The 13,550-nt window shown below is 43.4% G+C and overlaps 1 protein-coding gene across 2 annotated transcripts in view; it reads right to left on the bottom strand.

Moving 5' to 3' along the window:
- The window catches only part of TRHR (thyrotropin releasing hormone receptor), a 40,014-nt gene extending 27,948 nt beyond the window's left edge, over positions 1–12,066 (bottom strand). Inside the window, exons 1-2 of one of the 2 annotated variants that reach the window (XM_034668480.1) lie at positions 11,804–12,066; positions 10,392–11,560 (exon numbers count right to left, since the gene is read on the bottom strand). In XM_034668480.1, coding sequence (XP_034524371.1) covers positions 10,392–11,180 — 789 coding nt within the window. In that variant the 5' untranslated portion in view covers positions 11,181–11,560; positions 11,804–12,066. The remainder of the gene's footprint in view (positions 1–10,391; positions 11,561–11,803) is intronic. The other variant, XM_019799133.2, reaches the window with a different exon arrangement.
- Positions 12,067–13,550: the final 1,484 nt, after the last annotated feature.

Raw genomic sequence — 13,550 nt, 5'->3', positions numbered from 1 at the left:
CCCCTTTCATACTACCAGCTCCAGGAAAATCACTTAAGCCTTCACCAATCTCAACTGTATTTGATTTTCTCTTGGGCCTTATGGTTGATATTATGTACGCTCTGGAGCAGGAATGTGGGTTCAAATCCTGGCTCTGTCACAACTGGCTGTGTGACCCAGAGCAGGACACTTAGCAACCCCCAATGCCTTCAAATACTTTTCTATAATTAGTCACTACTTCCCAGGATTGTTGTGAGAATTTAATGAGTTAGTTCCCATAAAACAGTATAGGATACATGATAGAAAGTCAATGACACTTAGTTTCTGTTACATGTGTGAGTTTTGTATTGCACTTGTATTTCTCTCTGAGCATGCAGTAGGGGCTCAGGAAATATTTGCTAATTTGATTTTTTTTTTTAGAGGGGTGGGAGGAGAGACAGAGGGAGAGGGAGAGAGAGAATTTTAAGCAGGCTCTAGGCCCAGCACAGAGCATGATGTGGGACTTGATCTCACAACCCTGAGATCATGACCTGAGCTGATATCAAGTAGTCGCTTAGCTGACTGAGCCACCCGAGTGCCCCTAATTTGATTTTATTAAGATGCTGTTAGTTGAACTTGGAAGATCTATCTCTATTATAACTTCTAAACTTAGTCTTCTCCAGGAAAGACTAAGACTCAGGAAAGAATTACCAGTCTATATTTTTGCTATTTCGTGAGTAAGGAGGGAGTAAATGCCATTTTAAATACAGCCTATAATTTAAATACAGTAAATAAGAATTACTAAATACTTCTAATAGTAACGCATTTCCTCACAGCAATCTCATGAGTAGGTACCATCAGTATCCTATGTTACCTATGAGCAAACTGAAGTATCAAGAAGTAAAATAACTTGTCCAAAGTAAAAGAGCTGGGACTTAGTCTTTCTGACTCTAGAGCTCGCGCTCACCTGCGTCCAATACGTGTCCAGTATATGGGACCTCTTGATCCAACAGCAGCCTGAGCTGTGAACTGGAGATTCACAGACACGTATGGAAGCGGCAGGAGCGGGGAGGGCTTCATAGGTGGGAAAAAGTGACATGATCAAGGTTGCAAAATATAAATGAGCCTGGTAGGTGTGGGAGAATCTGGTGTGACATGCCCAAGTGTATGGAGAGGAATAAATACAGATAAGTCCTCTCTTCCTCTTTGCCCTGTGCTGTGCTTAATAATGCCACCACCTGTCCGGTCACCCCAGCTGAGAATCTGGGACTCCACTTAGGAAATTCTCTCTTCTTCATCTGCCAAATGAGTTGTTAAACCTGACTGATTTTACCTCCTAAATATTTCTCGTATACATCCCTTCCCACTCATCCCTACTGCTACCCCCTAAATGAAGCCTTCTTTGCTTCTTGTCTGGATTGGAAAAGCTTCATCTCTGTCTCCCTGGTTCTTGGCTGGCTTGGTTGTACAATTTTATGCAAGTTTCCAAAAGTCAAGGCCTTTAGTGGCTCCCCAGTGCCACAGAATCCAGTTCAGACACCTTCGGATGACACACAGGGCCTTCTGTGGTCTCACCCTGGGCCCTGTTTGGTTACATAAACGACTTCTTCTGCTGGTCTGAAGATCTTGCTCTTCATGTTGGCCCAGCGAATGTTCCCTCATCATTCTAGGTCCACTCTAGACTCTTATTCTGTTGGGGGCTTTAAGTACAGTGTTCGCCCCTCCCTGTTGCCTCTGCTGCACGTTGTACAGCCCAACTTTTTTTTCAAAAAAATTTTTAAAGATTTTGAGAGAGAGAGAGCGCACGTGCACACACACACACAAGTGGGGGAGGGGCAGAGGGAGAAGCAGACTCCCCACTGAGCAGGGAGCCCAACATGGGGCTGGATCCCAGGACCCTGAAATCACAACCTGAATAAAGGCAGATGCTTAGCTAACTGAGCCACCCAGGCGCCCCTCCAATTCTTTTTAATGGCAATCTTTCCTATTTCACTGAAAGTTGCTTAAAATAGTGACAATTACTGGTTTTGCAGAGCAATGCCTGGCTTGAAATTGGCACTCAATAAATGTTTATTGAATTAAAGAAATAATGGATAAACAAAGCCAAAACAATGATGAAAGGGTCAGATGTTAGAGAGTTTTAAAAGCTAGTCAGAGGAGATTGGGGATATTCTTTTTGAAAGAAGATGATGTGTGCAAATTGTTTTAGGAAAATGAGTCACATAAGGGCACTCAGATAGATTTATTCTCATTTTTATACCTCTGCTCACACTGTTTTCCTTCTCTGAGTTGCTATCTCTCTGCCTCTCTCCCCATCCCGTCCAATGTAGCTCTCTCATTAAAGAGGGCATTTTAAAGGCTCATTGGAAAGCCAACAGGGTTTTGTATAAAATTTTGTATAAAAAGTAAATTATTATTTGAGTCTGCCATTTTCTAAGTTAGCCTGTCCTGTCTGGGAGGGAGAAATCGCCATAAAAAGTCTTTTCTACTCATATAGTCACCATCATACTGGGTAATTGCTAGTTTGGCTACTTTGGAATAAAAAAAGGGATTCAATAGGGACACCTGGCTGGCTCAGTCAGTGGAGCATTTGACTCTTGATCTCAGGGTTGTGAGTTCAAGCCCCACATTAGGTGTGGGGATTACTTAAAATAAAATAAAATAAAATAAAATAAAATAAAATAAAATAAAATAAAATCCTTTTTTAAAAGGGATTTTAAAAAGGGCTTCAACAAAAGACAAGAGAATTTTAGTTAAAGTCAGAGAGGGTTATGTCATAAATCAATAATTTTCCACAGAGCAAAAGAGTGTTGGAATTGACTGAGCCCCCAAGTAAGCATGCATGTACTCTGTTATACTTTCATTCATTATATATATAAAATCCTATCACACACACACAAGTGTGCTGATAAATATTTAACCACTGGCTCTCCACAATAAAAGGGAGAGGCCCCATATTTGCTGATTTCTGTAGATTACAAAACCCCACCTATGGCCAAGGTTAAGCAACTAATGTGACATCACTGAACACAGAGCTGGGAAGAGAGGCTAAAAACCGGCTCTTCCAAAGCCTATGCTTTTTGGCTGCAACACACGACTGTGTATACAGACTTTTGGAAGCCTGTTATGTGCTCGACACTGCGCTGAGGTCACTGAGGACACAAGGCTCTACTCTTAAGGATGTTATTAATGGCAGTAGGAAGGTGGACGGACTTACAACTATGATCCTTAAGAATTATTAAACTAGCAGGATATACAAGGTATTATGAAAACAAGGTATTATGGAAACTAACATACGTAGTTACAGCTAGGCATTTAGTTACATAAGTTCGCCTGAGAAATTCACAGAAGGCTTGGTGGGGTACATGGGGCATCATTTGATCTGAGACTTGGAAGAGCATTGGGAGTTGGCCAGATGAAGGGCATTCTGGCTGAGAGAACATAACAAGTTCAGAGAACTACAAATAATTCAGTATCACTGCAGCATAAAGTGTAAGTTAGGAGAACCACAAGAAAGTGAGCTGAACACACAGGGAGGAGCCTTGTTAGTGCTAAGATGTTGAAATTGTAGGCCGCGGGGAACTATACAAATCACTTGGATAACGTATCTCTGTTAGAGAGATCCCCCAGTGAGTGATGTACGGAGTGATTTGTGGGAGATTGGAATTGGAGTCCAAGAGGCGGCTGAGGTGTGGGCTGAATGAGAGCAGGGGAAGTTGGGGGCAAGGACAACGGGGGTGTGAGCGGGGTAAGAAAACAGGAGAGTCATGAGCTGGAGTCACTCAGACTTGGCTACAGAGGGTGGAAGGCACCTTAGAAGGACTCCCAGATTTCTGGCTTAGGACTAGCAGATAAGAACGTCGGGATTTAGGAAAAAAAGAAATAATGGGTTTAGTTTTAGACACCTTGGATCCGATGCACTTACATGATGTCCAAAAACCAATGAAGTGTTTGCTAGAGCTCCGTGCTAGAGACTCATAAGCAGGTATGGACCAAAGCAGGTAGAATGACAAAGGCCGAGGCTGCAGAAGCAAGAAGGGAGTCAGATGCAGCAGACTTCCTTCACCCGACGGCTGCCTTTCGTGGCCCCACTGTGACATACTGAATCTGCCCTGAACCTGCCCAGTCATCTCCCGGCCTCTCTTCTGAGCGCTGCTTCTCTCCCTGTCTTCTGAGTGCTACTTTCAGATGTTCTATTGATCTTTCCAGGCTCAATTCAATGCCATGGACTCCATAAAGCCTCCCTCCATTCTCCCCCATTTTGCTTCTGCCTTCCCAGTGCCGTGTCCTCTATCCAGAACACAATGGGCTGCTCAGGATTATTTGCACACATTGCCAACAGTGAGCTCCCTGGAAGATGAGGAGTTTGTCTCCATGTGTCCCTGTGGCCCCTGCACTTAGGATGGAGCTAGGTGCTTTTTGGATTGTGAGTGGATGTGTCATTAAATTGAGGAGGATACTGAATGTAAAATGCCTACTGCACAATTTTGCTTTATCTTGACCTCACTCTAGCTTTATATTTCTCACCCTTCCCCCAACTCATAAAGGAGCCAGAAGACAGGGTGGCAGCTGAGCCTTCCTGTCTGGAACTTGAGATATCTGCTCGCCGTTTGAAGAATGCACAAAAGGCTATGTAAAGAAATATAGTTTGTCATTTCAAGGTTAGCTGATTTTTTTTAAAGCTTTATTTATTTATTTGAGAGAGAGCTTGAGTGGGGGGGTGGGGATGGCAGAGGGAGAGGGAGGGGATCTCAGGCAGACTCCCTGCTGAGTGTGGAGCCCAACAAAAGGCTCCACCTCACAACCCTGAGACCGTGACCAAGAGTCCGACCTTTAGCTGACTGAGCTTCCCAGGCATGCCCCAAGGTCAGCTGATTTTCAGGTGTGTGTGTATGTCCAAATTAAGAGTGTTGCAGGAGTACAGTTTTCTCCTTTTTTGTAGAGATACAGGAAAATGTGTTTTTCTCTACTGGTGAAATTATGGCTCAAAGCTACAAATACAAAGCTGGGAATAAACAGTGTTCATCTAACCAAGAGATACAAAGCACATAACTGCAGGGGGTTTTCAGTGAGTCAGTTTACGGATACGTACAAAGTCTTCCCTTACACAGGATGTGAATGGGAAAATGGAAAGCTATTCGATAGTAAAAATAAGGTAGCTCACTTGGGTACCTGTGCACTAAGTGAAAAAAATCACATTTTTTTTTCCATCCTAGTGACCTTTATACTATGAAGGATACAGCTGAACCCAGACAAATGAAATAAATAAAATATTTAGAAATGACAAATGGATTTGCGAAAACAGTCCCAGGAAACTTGAGAAACCTCTGATTTAGGCCTGATGCTGTGAATTTGCCTCGTTAGAGGCACCATTGATGAAGCTTCCCATGCGACTCAAGGGACTTTATCCTCCCAACACCAGCCCTACTGCCTGATACTACACTGTTATGCCTCCTTTCCCTCCTGTCTTCAGGGTTTTCCTCGTTCAAGATTTCTTTAACAAGCAAGTAGCCCTGGAGGCAGGAGTTGGAGAGAGACCGGGGAGAAGAGAAAAGACACATTTAAGCCCTTTCTTGATCTCAGGTCTTCATTTTCCAGGAGCCCATTGCACTAGAGGAATGTGCCTAGGGGGCTGCCGAGGGGACCGCAGATCAGTGGGAAGGAGTGGGGGGAGCAGAGGGGACAGGCGGGTGGAGAGAAAACATGAATTTTGTCACATGCATCTCACTGGATTTGAACAAAGAGTCTATGATTAATTGTTATTCCCTTTTATTGATGAGAAAATCAAGGCTAAGAAAAACTGACTCAATCTTACCCATTTTCTTTTACCCTGCTATTTCCCTTGAAAATATTAATTTCAACATTTTATGTAAAGGCAGGGTATAAATTATATATATTTTTATATAAAAATATACACTGTAATTTTATAAAAAAGGCCAAGTGAAAACATAAGAAAAAGAATATAAGCAAATGCTAATAAACTGTGGTTTGGGGAGGTAGGGTAAAGGTTGCCTTTTTTCTTATCCCTAGTTTTCTGTGGTTTTCCATCATACACATGATTGCTTTTATATCATCACCAGCAATAACAATAGCGACAGCAACAAAAGGCACGGATTGCTTTAAAAAGGAAAGCATGTTTAGTTTCTTGGGCGAGCAATGTTCCTCCAGTAAGGTAGAAGGCTTGTAAGAAACTTATGGAAACAAAGGCTGGTATTTTAAAGGCTTATTTAGTCAAATAAAACCTATAATGAAAAATTTGCCATAAACTCATGGAGTTTGTATTTGGACCCTGTTTCACAGTCCCGCACCAGAGAGAAAACAGAACGGATTAGGGAGACTCATTGCAAAAGAAAACTGGTCTGTTCCATACGATATTCTGCACACCCCTGCATTCTGTGGAAAGCAAATATTTGCACTGAGTGTGTGTATCCGTAGTACAGTCCATTACCAGGATGTTTTAGTGCCTCCAAAATACCAAAGGATCCAATTAATTGCTTTGAAATATACAGCCAATAACTCAGATATTTTATCTACCCAATGCTCCACACTAGAATTGATCCAAGTGACAGGCTCTTCCGGCAGCGTGTGCCTAGCGCCGGAATGTGACAAATGGGATCATTTAAACTGTATCTCCTCGAGAGCCAAACAACCAGTTGTAAAGCCAAAGATTTAGTCAATCAGATAAATCCTTTGTCTACACAGTTTCAAGCCATTATTTTGAGTAATTTCTTTGATTCAATTTACCAAATATTTAGTCAGTTTCCTAAAATAGAATTGAATCTCTACATAGTAGGAAAAAAAGAAAAAAAAAGAAAAAGCTCTGATCTGGTTCTGCATGGGGCATAAAAGTTAAAAACAAACAAAAATGCACATTTGTCCCTTACATATAAATGTTCTTTTGTTTCTTTTTTAAATGGAGTTCTCTTAGGCTATGCACATTTGACTTTAATAACTTGGCTAGAAAGACCTGTCCCAGACAGAATATTTATTAAAATGTAGATTAAACTTGCCTGAAAGAAAAAAAAAAAAAGCAGAGAAAATATTGAAACAAAAGACCCTTGGTTATAGGAGGTGGAGGTTTGAATCTTTTGAAGATTTGAGAAAAGAACAATTTTAGAAAAGGGCCAAATGAAAGGCATACTGATTTTGGACAAAACCGGTTCCCTCACACGGCGCTCGCCCCCCTGGTCAGTCAGGGTGCTGTGGCTTCCAGGCTCCGAGCCTGGTGCTGCGCTGTCTTCAGCTGGTGTGTCTGTTAATGCTCACACCTCATCCTTCCTGTCTTTGAAACATGTCTCCGGTTCACACCTTACTCTAAGTTCTCCTGATAGAGAATCTTACTACCTCATGCCTGAATCACTACCAACAATGTGCCAAGTGGCCTTTCTGCCCCCATCTCCTGCCCTCCAAATCTGGCTCATCCCCATATCGATTATCCCCCAAAACCGTTTTGCTTGCTGCTGCTTCCTGCTCGCCACCATCATTGTTGCCCCCACACTAAGTTAAAACTCCTTTTTCTGCCTGATGGTTGGGATCCTTCACAGCCCCCTTTCTGTCTCAAACACACACACACACACACACACACACACACACAGATTCCTAATTAATCCAATCTTTCTTTTTCAATGCTCCCCCAAATATATCACTCATTTTAGTCAACCAAATCACTCAATACCATAAAAATCCCACTCATGGGCCCTTCCTGTCTCCTCTCCAAACCTATAACATTCTCATCCCAGCCAGGTCCTTTCTGTGTGGAGTGTTGTTCCTCTTGACGTTAACTTTCCAAATCAGCTCCATCCTTTCAAAGCCTTCTCAAATGCCATGTTTTCCATGGAGCCTTCTCTGATCCGTGTAGCCCCACAATTTCCTTTTTTTTTTTTAAGATTTTATTTATTTTTGACAGAGAGAGAGACAGCCGGTGAGAGAGGGAACACAAGCAGGGGGAGTGGGAGAGGAGGAAGCAGGCTCCTAGCAGAGGAGCCTGATGTGGGGCTTGATCCCATAACGCCGGGATCACACCCTGAGCCGAAGGCAGACTCTTAACGACTGTGCCACCCAGGTGCCCCCCCACAATTTCCTTTCTTTTCTCTGAACACCCATCCCATCTGTAACCAAGACTGACATATTACTTCAATGCACTTCTATTGATTTATATGCCATCCCGTGTCTGTCAGTGGGGGCATTACTGGCATTTGTAACAGGGCACTGCTTCAAAGGCAGGACTGACTGGCACATTTCAGGACATTTGGTGCCCCTCCCTCTTGAATGCTTCTGACAGTGATGTTATTGTGACAAACCCAAATGCTCTGAATACATTTCCAAATGCCTTAATCATTAAAAAGTTCCTTAGAGAAGTTACTATAACATATACACATCTGTTCAACAATTAATCTGTTTAAATGGTGAATATACACAGTATCTTAAAGAATGAATCTGTATTTCTCTTACAGTTGCCAACACACTATAAAACTAGGAAGGAGGCTAACTGTCAGGCATCAATCACAGCTCCATTTCATAAGGTGTTCACTGAACCCTCATAGCAACCCGGATGCTGCTATTTATCTTCCTTTTCTAGCTTAGGAAACTGAGGCTCAGAGAGGTCTGCTGACTTGAGGTCATACTATTCGATTAGAACCCTGGCATGCAAGCCCAGTATTGTTTGAAGCCAAATCTTTGACTTTTTCTTCTACCATCAGCCTCTATAAAAGCAGCCTATCCGTAACAGCTTTGAAATAGGAATGTGAACATGTCACCTAATTAGCGATTTAAAGCACATTATTAATGCCGATAGGTACTAATGACTATAATTGAGAAGAAGGACATTAGACCAAACAATTTTTTTAGAATTTATAAGAAGAATATAAGTTGGAGTCTAATGAACAAATTTACTCCCTGACCTTCTTTCCTGCAGACATTAACCTGTGCTTGATCTCTAATTGAGATGTATATATTCTTTACTTTCTTACCGTATTTGTTAATGTTTGTCTTGGCAGATGGTCAACAGCTCTCTCTAAATTTCCCTTAATCAAGTTTTGGGTAATGGATGACCAAACATGCCTTGTATTAGGCAGCATTGCTAGACCCAAAGCAATCAGAATCTAAGAGCTGGCAATAGTTCTCAAGTCTTCCCTGTCTAGTATGGAGATATCTTTAATAGAAAATGTTCTATTAAATCAGATCTCACAGTACCATTTAAAATGGTATATATACTCCTTTTAAGTTATAGATTCTTATTCATTTCATGCATATCTACAACACCCACATTTGTTAGTTGCTCATTTCAGTGCGTGCCCGTATGTCCGTTTAAAATTCTTCATATCTCAGCTAATCTAGAATTTAGGAAGTAATAGCAAGTATGTAATCCATATGCGTACTTCAGCAAGTATGCTCAGTTTCTATCTGCACACAGGAAGAACTGTATTCCCTGCAGGGGGGAAAAAAGAGAGCGAAAGAGCCAGTATTGCTGATTTCAAGTTTTCTTTTCCAGCCATGAGAATAAATGTTTACTCTGTGTTTATTCTGTTTAGCAAAGAAGAAAAAGGAACTGAAAGCTAAGTTCATTAAGTAACTTAGAATGACTGTGTAAATACAGCTGGAAATGTATATGATATACAAGTATTTTATTCCTATATTGTCTTATAAACTGTGTCTACTGTAACAAAGTTGCACTTCATCCTCCAGTAAAACCACTATTTAGCTGTAGCCACATCCACATTTGGTGATCTGAAAGCATAAAGGGATTCTTAGTTATGCTTACCAGGAGAAACACATTAAAAAAATGTAATCATTCTTTGTAACGAATGAATCGAGGTTGGTATTAGCCTTTTTACCAGAACACTTCCCGAGCAGAGTGCCTTTTCAGTTTCTGAACGCTGGGACACTTTGTAGGGAGCTGGGGGAGAGGGTGATAGACTCTTTCCACTAAAACTAGTTAAGTCCAGGACTGGGAACCCCTCTCAGTTATATAACTTGGTAAGCAGCTGTAGAATGGCAGGAAAGTTTCATTTTTGCTCTGACTCATCTTTTCTCCAACTATCTTATCAAATCTTTGTCATGCCATAGAAATCTTAAATATATCCAGCTGCTTCCCAGAGAAGCCACAAATGGTGCAAGTGTTTCGATAAGATTTCCCAGAGCGTCATACGCATTTTAAAAGTGGATTTCTAGAGTCTGTGTTTACATTTCCTTCTATGTTCCCAGCATGTACACAGATACCTGCTGGTGTACTATCACATTTTCCCCACCTATTTTTAGATCTTCAATTGCTTTAGAGATGTATTTACTATGTAAAGCAGAAGCTTACACTGTGAAACATTTGCATGACCGTATTTTGATTTTGCCATCGGCTAAGTGGGGCAAAGTTGATCCCATCCTGCAGGAACTCTATCCCACATTTTTTTCCCTGGACTTGGTGGCTCAGGTTTGCTTACCTGCTTCCTTGAAGATACTGTGCTGCTGAAACATCTATTAGAGGTCTTTGAATTCAAATTCTTGTTCTGATGGGTTGAGTCATTTTTCCACATCTTAGAGTTTTCTTTAGGATCTGAAGGAATGGGATTTAAGAAGAGGATCCTAGCTATGAATCCATAGAGGACGGTGGCCAGTATCATTGGCACAACATAAAAGACACCAAAGTCCATTAGGTAAATAGGTGAGTAGTAATTCCTGGAGATCTTGTAGCCACAGGACACCACAATCGCATCTTTATAGGTGCTAATGTTGAGATCCAGCAAGAAGAACCAGAGCATACAGTAAATGGACGTGAAAGCCCAGACAAAGATGATGATCTTTTTGGCTCTGGAAAATGTGCAGAGAAACTGGGCTTTGATGGGGTGACAGATCGCTATGTACCTCTCGATGGTAAAGGCTGTGATGGAACAGGAGGATGCGTTAATGCCCAAGTACTGGAGGTAAGTGATGCAGAGGCAGCCGGCATAGCCGTAGACCCAGGAACCGTAGATGCTGTCCGTTATGTTGGGGAGGCCTGCAGCCACCAAGACCATGAGATCGGCTACTGCCAGACTCACCAGGTAGCAGTTTGTGGGGGTCCTCATGTGCTTGGTTCTCATGACCACCAGGACTACCATGATGTTGCCCACGATGCCCAAACCACAAATAATGAGCACAAGTAAGATGGTGACCACTTGGTACTCCAGGGCCACCACCGCTCTCGGCTGAAGCTGTGTTTGGTTCAGTTCACTTACTGTCTCGTTTTCCATCTTCACCGGTTTGAAGTTTCTCCGAAACACTTCTCAAAACATCCTCTTCCCGGTGGCCTGCCTTTACCTCAGTGGTTCTCTCCCCCTGTGAAGAGTTACAGTCCAAATTCATTCACGGGGTCCCCCTCTCAAATGGAGCCAGTCCCTGGCAGGTAGCTCTCCCTCCGTCTTCTGGCCCCTCCCGTGTCTGTCCAGAAACAGGCTCACGTGTGCTGGGGGGAAGTCCCTTGATTGCAACTCTGGTGTAGGCTGGAGGAACGGTTCCCGGTTCCCGACCGGCTTACTGAGGGGCACCTGTTTCCTCTAACTGGAGAGCAACGCGGAAGAGAAACAGAGGAAGCTCCCTCCTTTGAAAGGAAAAACGAAATGATACCTGCCAGCTGAAAAACAAATACAAAGAAAGCTCTCAGATGCTTGGGGAAAGTGTAAAGAAGAAAAAGGGACCAGGGAGGGAAGCGGAGAGTCTCAGTGATGGAGCTTGGTAGGAATTTAGCGTTCGCCTCCTTTGCTGTCAGAGGGTGGGGTCGCCGGGCTACAAAATCCCCAAGTCTTTGAGCCTGCACTGCCCCCTGCCCCCTGCCCCGTGCCCTACCTTCCCCATAGAGACCAGTTTCTTCCCTTACCTTTTCCTCTGTGGCGCTGGCTGCCTTTCTGCGGGTGGACGAAGCAGTAGTAAGCGCAAGTTTCCAATCCGGCGGGAGGTCTCGTCTACTTTGTGGACCGCAGACCACTGAGCCGCGCGCGGGTCTTTAGGACCGCAGCTCCTCTGAACCCTCGCGGCCCTTTGCAAGTGCTGGGGGGCCCACGGCCGCAGCGGCGGGAGCGGCAGCGGTAGCGGGGCGGCCGGGCTGTCAAATCAGAGAGCGTCCCCTAATGAGCACACGCGCTCTCGCCCTCTCTCCCTCCCCCGCTGCCTGCCCCTCTCCCCCCTACACACACACACACACACACACACACACACACACACACCCCGCCTGTCTGCTCTCACTGATTCATTAGCACACACACACACACGCACACGCACACACACACACACACCCGCCCGTCCGCTCTCACTGATTCATTAGCTTCTCCCCTTGAAGGATTCCCTTTTCCATGTGCTGGTGACACAGTCCTCAATCTGGAAGGTTGAAATCCTAAGCAAGGGGTCCCGAAGCAGCGGGGACTGCAGCTGCTTCTAGTCTAAGTCATGCAGGAACCCCAGGACCTGAGCAGCCCTGAACTATATTTACACACCCTGTGTGATAGGACTTGGGGGAGAGCAAATCCTTCTCAGTCCAGACACAGCCCTTGAAGCTTGAAATATCTGTCTGAACTGGAACCAGCTTCTCTCTCTGCTGTGGAAACCCTGAAACTAGTGCTCCAGTGAGCCAGGGACACTGGACCCCTCCTCTCATGTTATATGAATGGAAAATGAGTTCAAATTGGTCTTAAACCATTTCAGCTGCAATCTTCTGAGGCTTATAAAAATTATTTTGCTAAAAACTCTTTGAGCCAAGAATACTGACTTAAACCCACAAATTACCTGTTAAGTTTGTTTTCAACTCTGAGACGGCATCACTTATTAGAATCTCTCTACCGGCTCTGGGTGCCTCTCCCCTCTTCACCCCCCTCTGGTGTACCCACCACGGGTCCACCCAGCAACGTTTTGTGCGTCTTTATCTCTAGGTGAAAACATCCAGTGGAAATCTAGCCAGGGCCACTCTGGGACCGCAGCTCGGAAAGGAAATTTCATGGATGCTTCTTTTTAAGGAGAGTGTACTTCAGCTTGACTTTTATTTCTCTAAAGTCACCCGTGGGCAAAACCTTACCATTTTTTTACAGAGGCTCAGACAACATGCCTCCCTTCCACAGGCACCAACCAAATATACTGAATGGTAGTGTCTGCCCACTTTTATTTAATTAACTGACTCAAGAAAAACAGCCCTGAACCAAATTTTGATTCTCTGTTTTAAGAAGTTTAGATGTTCTTCCTTCTAGATGTTGATGGAAATGCAGATTTTGAGTATACAGACCATGGGGCTATCAAAGCCGTGTGCAAGGCCAGGTACCAACAAGATGAAGGTAAAACTGGATCATAGTGAGGAATTCCACCCTCTGAACCACCAGGGGCTCCTTGACTATCTACTTCTCTTTTCAAAGCATCGTATTACAAATGAATGACCCATGACCCAGATTCAGCTTTGAGACATTTATTGTTTTGTGTGTACAATGCAGGCTCAAGTGTGATTTAAAATAATTTGATTGTTGTCTACTTTTCAAAATTGGGAGATTGTATACCAACTCTCAGTTTCTGCCTCTCATAAAAATTAGAAAGATCAGGCAATTCTGGGCCTCTATTTCTGAATAGAAATAATCACCTAAAGTTGA

This window comes from Ailuropoda melanoleuca, chromosome 9, assembly GCF_002007445.2.
Source record: "Ailuropoda melanoleuca isolate Jingjing chromosome 9, ASM200744v2, whole genome shotgun sequence".
In the NCBI taxonomy this organism is placed as follows: domain Eukaryota; kingdom Metazoa; phylum Chordata; class Mammalia; order Carnivora; family Ursidae; genus Ailuropoda; species Ailuropoda melanoleuca.
The sequence above is the reverse complement of the archived record's forward strand: the minus strand, read 5'-3'. Positions and strand labels throughout refer to the sequence as shown.